Here is an 8,363-nt window from a genome sequence, read left to right on the forward strand (position 1 = left end):
TCTTTAAAGTGCCAAATCCCTCATTGTTAGTAAATATCACTACTGTGTTTGAAACAGTTTTCTTCCAACTATTTATTCATACTGTATTATTAATTCTAATTCTTATGGTCTTGTTTGTAAAACAAATGAGATATCAATTTATTTTAAAAGACTTATCATGGAGCATCTCTATAAATAAACTCATGTACAATGATACTAAGATAAATATTTGTGTTTAAAGACAATTGACTATTTTTCTACAGGAATTTAATTTCAATGGGAATTAAAGTATGCACTTGAGAAAACTCAACTTTTTATCGAGAAAAACACAACATCAGTATTTGGACAGGCTGCCAAAACAATGCTATATTTAGCATGGAGCAAAAAGGATAAATCCAACATCCAGCACACACTGTTTCCTAATACTTATTCCTCATTTCTACTTAGAAAATATCTAAGATATTTTCTAGATTCAACATTTATGAAACAACTTATCTCAAAGGAGTTGCCACATGAAAAAATCAAGTAAATCCCTATGCATGCATAATTTGTTGGATTTAATGAATTAATTTTAATTTTTAAAATATTCCTTTAAACCAAAGCTTCACTCATGGATTTTACACAACATGTGGACACCCTTGGTGGCCAGAGAAATATGAATTAGTGGGAGCAGCCAGATTTTTGGAAATCAAGTAGTATTTCCCTTGTTCACTGGTGGAGTTTTCTACAAATATGTACACTGTCATGGAAACAAATGATTTTTGCAGACTCATCCCCTACAATCAGAATATTAGTTAAGTAGTTAACTAAATAACCTGATAAATAGACAAATAAATATCCTGGAGCAGACTTTTTTTTCCTCCCAAATCCTCATTATTCAAATCTCTTCCAGGAAGGAGCAGAAGGGAGAAGGCACAAGAGACATGTATACTTTACAGCTCCCTCTTATAAGGGTTCAAATGTTGATGATATTTTAAAATGCACTTGCAATACATTGTGAAAAGTAAACAGCACGGCATGAAGAAATCAACATTTTTATAAATTTAACTGTGTTAGCTCAGGCTCTGATAGTCAAGCAGTGCTTTTTGACAAGGGGCATTCATCCACATGCACACATTCACTGACACCATTGTAACTCTGTTCTCTCCAGACTGGTTCTCTCTAGCCCCATGCTGTAACCTCAGTATTTCTAGGATCTTACAGAGAAGTTCTAAGCATTTCAATCCTACAGATCATTATTAATTTCCAGTAAAGTTAGATCACCTACAGAGGATTTTTCTCTAATGTGAATAGCCTAGATTTTCTTAGACTGTGGCCAAACTGAATGTCAAGACTAACCAAGATTGTCCAGCAGCTTTCCAGCCTTCACTATTTTTTCCTGCCTCTGAACTCTGCACCTAATACTTGTGTGAGTTAAGCAGAATCAAAGAAACTGAGCTGGATGAAAAATGGGGGAGAGGGAAGGTGCTAGGAAAGGTAATTTTCCAGAAGGATCAGTTTCACAGCTCACCTTCCAGCTGCACAACCATCCATGCCAGCTGGATGAAGTGAAGTCAGGAATTGATGAGGAGAAGCAGGAGGTGACAGAGTCTGCCAAATCAGGCAGTGCTGACACTAGGGAAGCCCTGGTACCTCTTGCAGACCCCGCAGCAGCAGCCCATTTAATTTGATGGGGCAGTATTTTGGTGATTTTCAATTTTTGTCTATATACCACGTTCAGTAATTACTTAGCAGAACAGTACTCAGTTCACTCTTCCCTGAGCTCCATGCATTCCATGAGAGGTCACAGCAGTAAAAATCTATTTCTGCTAGAAGGATAAACATTTTGAGCACAAATTGAGGGCAGATTCATCCATTTAGAAAGGGCTGTTTTTGCAGTCATTCTTTAGGAAGGAGCTTACTTAAAAAAGAGACCCAAATACATATAAATACTACTGGTAAATATAGAGCCATGTTATATTTACATTTTTTAGTCATTCAAGGTCACTGACATTTCTTTCCTCAACCACCTGCTAGCACAGTTCCCTCCCTGCAAAGATGCTGCAAGTAATATCTGCAGACAAAGCCCGTAAGTATTCCTAGAGTTACAGAAATTGTGGCTTTTAAAATGCCAACAGCTTCATTCTGTTAACTCTTTTTGTTGTTGCTGTTGTGCAGATCAATGTATCTACTTCTCCTTGGCTGAAACAAAAAAGCCAGTTCCATTTAATTCTAGCATTTCTCCAGATGTTTGCAAAAATTCAAATAGAAGCAGTGAATTCTTAATTAGAACAACATGCATATGCTGAACAAGACACCCTGATATCATTAGCTTGGTAATACTGAAAAACACTCAAAACTGTGACTTCCAATGAGCATAAACTACTGGTTTGATCCCAGTCACTAATTTTTTCTTCATTTTCCTCATAAAGGATCAATAGTTCCCTGATGTAACAGCACCTTATTAGCTTCTCGAGACAGCAGAACTTTCAGAACTGCCTGTTTTATTTTTGTTTGCACCGTCCAAGCATATTAAAAACAAAATAGGAAACATTATGTATGTTCTTTAATACCAAAAGATATTAAAAGAATGATGAGACATTGTCCAGAGCCCTCATACTCATAAAATGAAGAAGTTAGAGCCAATCTATGATTGAAGAAGGATGCTCGATGAGATACAAGGTAAGACACAAATTTTCTTTCAGCAAATGGATTTATTGACAATTGACTATAACCATGTACAGCATCTATGCATCTCCCATTGGAAGAATATCCAGTGATAGAGCTAACGTTAGTGTGATACACAGCTTTACTCAATAATCCCACTGCATTTCTAACAACAAACAGTGGTGTATTCCACAATCATAAATGGCCAAAAGCACCCAGGTGTCCAAGAGAACAGAAATTTTAAATTCTTAACAAAAGATGAAACCTGATACTGCATTCCCTCAATTTTAATTCCATTCAATATGGTGTCTATTGCAGTGAATTCTAATCTATACACTGACGACCGAGTTTGGCTCCTGATATTCATGAAAACTACTGCCTGTCAAAATGAAATCCCAAAGGATTTCTTGCTACTGACCCAAGAAACAAGACTTTGATTTTTTTTCCCTCCATAGAAAAGACAAAGATTAAGGCAAATGATCTCTACACTCTCTCCCTCAGAACATAAAGTCTTTTCTCTCTATTCAGTCACTGAACTCCAACTGAAGGTACCAGTTACTATGGTATCTTTTGTAAACACTTGTTCATCTGAAAAAATGAAAAGAAAAAAGAGAGAAAACCTCCAAACTGCTTACTTGCAATTATGGTAATAAACAACTTGTAGTCACGAACACCTCCGGTCAGCAATGAATGCATGATATTGTGACAAATGCCTCCATAGTACATTAACACTTCCTTCAAGCCATTCAGTTCCACAACAGTTCATCTGAGGTTGCACATTAAATTCAAAGGAGCAGAAGTTGTATCAATGGTCTCAGCAATTTACCAAACTCCTCCTAAAACATTTGCATTTAAAGTGCAATCCCGATTTGGACCTCTTTAATCAGCTCATTTGTAGATCACACAGAGAGAATTATTAATGTAAACTAAATCACCATATTTTGTAATAACAGAACCACATTCTGTAAATATTTAGGAAAAATTCTGAGAAGTAGAGAGCAACTGACCATAAAATGATTAGCATTGCTCTGAAACCAAAAGCAAAATCCTAATTAAAAAAAAGAAAACCCACAACAACCAACAAACCAAAACAACTCAAACATTATATACTACTGCATAAGGGTTTAACTTTAATATTACTCACTCAGCTACACAAAACACATAATCTAGATTAATACACAAAATGTTTTATTTCACAGTGAGGTACATAAAGCTTCTAACTTTAGTAGGCTAAGGCTAGGAGAGAATTGCCTGTTAGGATAAAGATTGTTTCACATTCCTGAAATATTCTCACCTATTATTGTTTCTGAAATAAGGCACCAATGATTATTTATCCATCAATAGTTCACCTCTGCACCCACCTATTTAGAAATGAAGATGGATTATGTGAGGGTCAGTGATCTGCTGACCATCATGGACCCAGACAACTACAGCACATTCATGTGTACAAGTACCAAGCAGTATTTATTCAAAAACAATTTAAAAATAGCTCATTTGTAAACATTCTACAAAAAACTGTTAGTTTTTTCTTAGTGGTGTCAGCAATATACTCCTGTAGAACTAACCAGCTGCATTATTGTTTCTCGTTTACAGAAAAGTATAAAAGCACACTTGTGCACATTAAATTGCCTCACATTCAGTTTGAGTTGAAACGGCACAGCCTTCAAGCTATTGAGCACAAACCCCTACATTTCCAGCCCTCCAGACAGCTCCCTGGTTGCAAACAGTAAAATGAAAAGATGACCCTCGAACCAAATTTTCGATTAGGAAGGGCTGGTGCCTTGGAAAAGACCTGTTCAAAGCTCCTTACACAGGGCCAGGCCGCTCACTGAACTTGCTCCCAACCTGCAGTCGGAGGAGACCACCTGTAAAACAGCACACTTAAATTAACAGCTCGGAGTTTCCTTAGGGGAGGCACTGGCTGCTCTTGGCAGTAGCTCCTGCCGTTTGCTCCTCGTGGCAAGGCACGGTTACCGCCTGTCAGGGCTTTTCGTTGGGTTAGCGACGATTCCTGACAAAACGGGGAGGCGCCGCCAGAAATAGCCCGGTCCCACAGGCAGCCTCAGCCGCGGCCCGCAGCAAGGGCGGCCGAACGCGGCCACGGAGCCGCACCAGCTAGTCGGAGGCCGCGACCCCTGGGCCCGCACATCCCCTGGCAGAGCGGCGCCCGCCTTCCCCTCCGCGCTGCCGCGGGCCCCGGCGGGCTCAGTCGGCGAAGCGCTGCAGCAGGTGCTCATCGCCGTGCCGGCCGCCGCCGCTGTCCAGGAAGCGCTCGCAGGGGAACTCGATGAGGTCGGCCTCGCTGAGGGCGCAGGCGGCAGCGCCGCGGGGCGGCCTGTGGGACTGGAAGCCCGAGAAGTCGGCGGACACTCCGGTGCCCATGGAGCGGAGCGGGCGGCGTGTGGAGTAGAGCTGCCGCACGTGGACCGGGGCCGCCTTCCGACGCCGACGGCCGAGCACCTTCTTGCGCAGAAGGCGGGCGGCCCAGGCGGCCAGAGCCGCCAGCAGCAGCAGCGCGTTCACCGCCAGCAGCACCAGCGTGAGCAGCTGCTGGTCGGGGCCGCGGGGCCCGCCCGCCGCCGCCGCGGTGCCGCCCTCGGGCAGGGTGACCAGCCCGGCGCAGTGGTCCCGCGGCGCCACCGGGCACACGCGGCCGCCCAGGACGCCCTCGACGCACACGAGGTAGGGCGTGTCCGGGCGGAGCTCCCGCAGCGTGGCCGCCGGCTCCCCGCGCTCCGGTAGGTACACGAAGCGCTGGAACTTGACGGCGGCGCCGAAGCGGTCGAAGAGGAGGCGGAATCGCGCCGGCCCCAGCAGGCGGGGGCTGCGGTGCGGCCGCACGGCCCAGCGCACCGTCACCCAGCTGGAGCCCACCGCCTCCACCGACAGGTTGTGCAGGAACAGCTTGTTGAAGTCGCACGGGTCGGACACCAGCGGTGGGATCCCGGCGGCACCGGCCCGTCGGGGCCACGCCGCCGCACTGGGCAGCGGTGCCGGCGTGGGGCTGGCGGCTATGGGCACCCCCAGCGTCAGGCGGGCGGTGGAGGCGGCCGGCGGTGGTGGCCCTGGGGGCAGCCCCACTGCACTGTTGTTGCTGCCAAGTCCCTCGGGGGATGGCGGGGAGGGAGAGGCACCATCGGGGCAGGGGCCGCCGTCCTGCGGCAGCGACAGCTGGGCATCCTGCAGGTAGTCGAGGTACTTGCCGGCCAGGGCGGGTGGCAGGTGGCACTGCACGAAGACGGTGAGCAAGCGGCCCTGGGAGTGCCAGGCCGTCAGCCAGCGCTTGAGGCCGCGAAGGCGGCAGTCGCAGCTCCAGGCATTCCCCTCCAGCTCCAGGCGGTAGAGGGCCAGGCTGGAGGCGAAGAGCTCCCCGGGGAGCGTGGCCAGTGCGTTGTCCCGCAGGCTGAGCTCCCGCAAGCGGCCGAGGCGGCCGAAGGCGGCCGGGTGCAGGGCGGTCAGTGCATTGCGGCTCAGATCCAGTGCCTCCAGGCTGTCCAGCGGCTCCAGTAGGGTGGCAGGTAGGTGGCTCAGCAGGTTCCCCTCCAGGCGCAGCTCCTTCAGCGAGCCCAGCCCCCTGAAAGTATCCGGGGCCAGGTGAGACAGTCGGTTGCCGCTGAGTGAGAGCTTTGCCAGGCCGGGCAGGTGCTGGAAGAGTCCCCCTGTCAGCTGCCGCAGGCTGTTGCTGGCCAGCAGCAGGGTGTGAAGGGAGCGCAGCGGCCCAAAGATGTCTGGGTGCCGAAGGGAGCTCTGCTGGTTCCCTGAGAGGTCGAGGAAGCGCAACTTGGCCAGGCCAGTGAAGGCACCGCGACTCAGCCAGCGGATGCGGTTGGACTCCAGGTGCAGATAAAGTAAGTTTGGCAGCCCTGAGAAAGTGGAATCGCCCAGCGAGCCCAGCTCGTTGCCGTCCAGCCGCAGCTTGACAAGGCTGTCGAGGCCAGAGAAGGAGGCAGCGCTGAGACGGCCGATCTCGTTGGCGTTCACGTAGAGGATGCGCAGCTTGGCCAGGGTGCTGAGCGTGCCAGGGGCCAGCGCTGGCAGCAGGTTGTTTCCCAAATAAAGCTCCTCCAGCCGCTCCAGGCGCTCAAAGGCCTTGGGGTGCAGCGAGCGGATCCGGTTGTACTGCAGGTCCAGGCGCTGGAGCCCTGCCAGGCGGTGGAAGTCGAAGGCGGAGATGTTGGCGATGAAGTTGCCCCCGAGGCTGTAGGTGAGGATATCCTGCGGCTCGGCAGTCTTGGGCACGGAGCGCAGGCCCCGGTTGGTGCAGAGGAGGTGCTGGTGCTGCTGGCAGTCGCATGGCTCGGGGCAGATAGGCTCGGCCGCGGGCAGCAGCAGCAGGAGGATGAGGGGGACGGAGCCCCAGAGCACCCGCGGCAGCAGCATCAGGCGGACCCGGCGCGGCGCCCCCATCCCGGGACGAGCCGTGGGCTGCTTCCCCCGCCGGCTTTGTGTCTCTCCGGCATCCCCTCCGCCTCCTCTGCTGCTGCTAATGGGCCCCTCCTCTGCTCCGCGCCGGGCTGAGCTCCGCACCGGGCAGGCAGGCGCGGCGGCTGCAGGTCGCGGTCCCCGGCACCATGGGCTCGGCCGGGAGCGCTGCCGGGGCCGCCGCCCGGGCTCTGCCGCCCCTCGCAGCCCTCGGGCTGTGGGGCGGCGGTGGCGGAGCCGGCGGTGCCGCGGGGGGCGGGCGCGCTGCGGAGCGGAGCGGGGCGGCTGCTCGGCCGGCGCTCCCGGGGGCGGAGGGGACGGGCGGGGAGGGACGGCAGGGGGCGGCGGGCGGAGCGGGGAGCGGGAGAAAGACGAGCTCCGAAAGTTGCCGAGAAAACTCAGCGGAAATTCGTACTTCCCACACTGTGCCCTGGGGGACCGGAGGGTCGGATGGAGCGGGGAGAGGGAGGACGGCGCGGCGGGGGGCGGGGGGAGGAAGCCCGCGGCCCGTCCTGGCTCGGCTCAGCCCCGGCAGCGAGCAGGGGCGCAGAGTGGGAAAGTAGGAATTGGAACCGGCTGTGGCTGCCTCCCAGCCACATGGGTTGCAGATAGAGCTGCTCATCGGGGAGGGGGAAGGGAACAGAAGTAAACTAGACGTCGTCTGCCCGCCCCACCTCTTTTTTTTTTTTTTTTTTTTTTTTTTTTTTTTTTTTTTTTTTTTTTTCCCTTGTATTTAGAAACCTGCCAAAAGCAATAGTTACGGTTTACCACGGACTGAGGACTTTTCTTTGTGTTGAGCAAATGGCAATCAGAGGACTAAGCCTCCTGTAGTACATAAAGGAATGAATTTTCATTCTTTCTCTGTACCGTCCTGCCCACTAGGTTCCCGAAAACGCTGCCAATGAGGATGCAATTGAACATGGCTCCAGCTCCATGAGGGGCTCGTCAGAATGATCCAGATGTTCTTCAGAAATTCCCCTTTTAAAGATTCTTCTTGCCCAGTAAGACACAAATTCAGAGCAAAAAGAAGGTGTTGGAAAGCACACTGAAAACGAAACATAATGGGTACCCATCCTTTCAATGACTTGCCTTTCCTTTTGGCATTTTTTGTTTTTCTAAAGCATCGCCAATCGAGTCAATAAGTGCCTAAGGGCAGGAGGAAATGCCTAAATACTTAGGTATATAAGATATCCAGTAATGATGGGGGAAATAAGGCAATGAGCAGACTACTGTGTTGCAAATTTAGTAAATATGTTAGAAACTGATTACACATGAAGTTGTATGCAACTGCACACACTTAGAATACATTTCTAGAC

At 50.1% G+C, this 8,363-nt stretch overlaps 1 protein-coding gene across 1 annotated transcript; it reads right to left on the reverse strand.

The window, feature by feature from the left end:
• Positions 1–2,652: 2,652 nt before the first annotated feature.
• TRIL (TLR4 interactor with leucine rich repeats) lies at positions 2,653–7,614 on the reverse strand. The gene has a single exon (XM_074537905.1). The coding sequence runs from the start codon at positions 7,030–7,032 to the stop codon at positions 4,831–4,833; it is 2,202 nt and encodes a 733-aa protein (XP_074394006.1). The 5' UTR covers positions 7,033–7,614; the 3' UTR covers positions 2,653–4,830.
• Between the last annotated feature and the right edge of the window lie 749 nt (positions 7,615–8,363).

This window comes from Zonotrichia albicollis, chromosome 1, assembly GCF_047830755.1.
Source record: "Zonotrichia albicollis isolate bZonAlb1 chromosome 1, bZonAlb1.hap1, whole genome shotgun sequence".
NCBI lineage: Eukaryota > Metazoa > Chordata > Aves > Passeriformes > Passerellidae > Zonotrichia > Zonotrichia albicollis.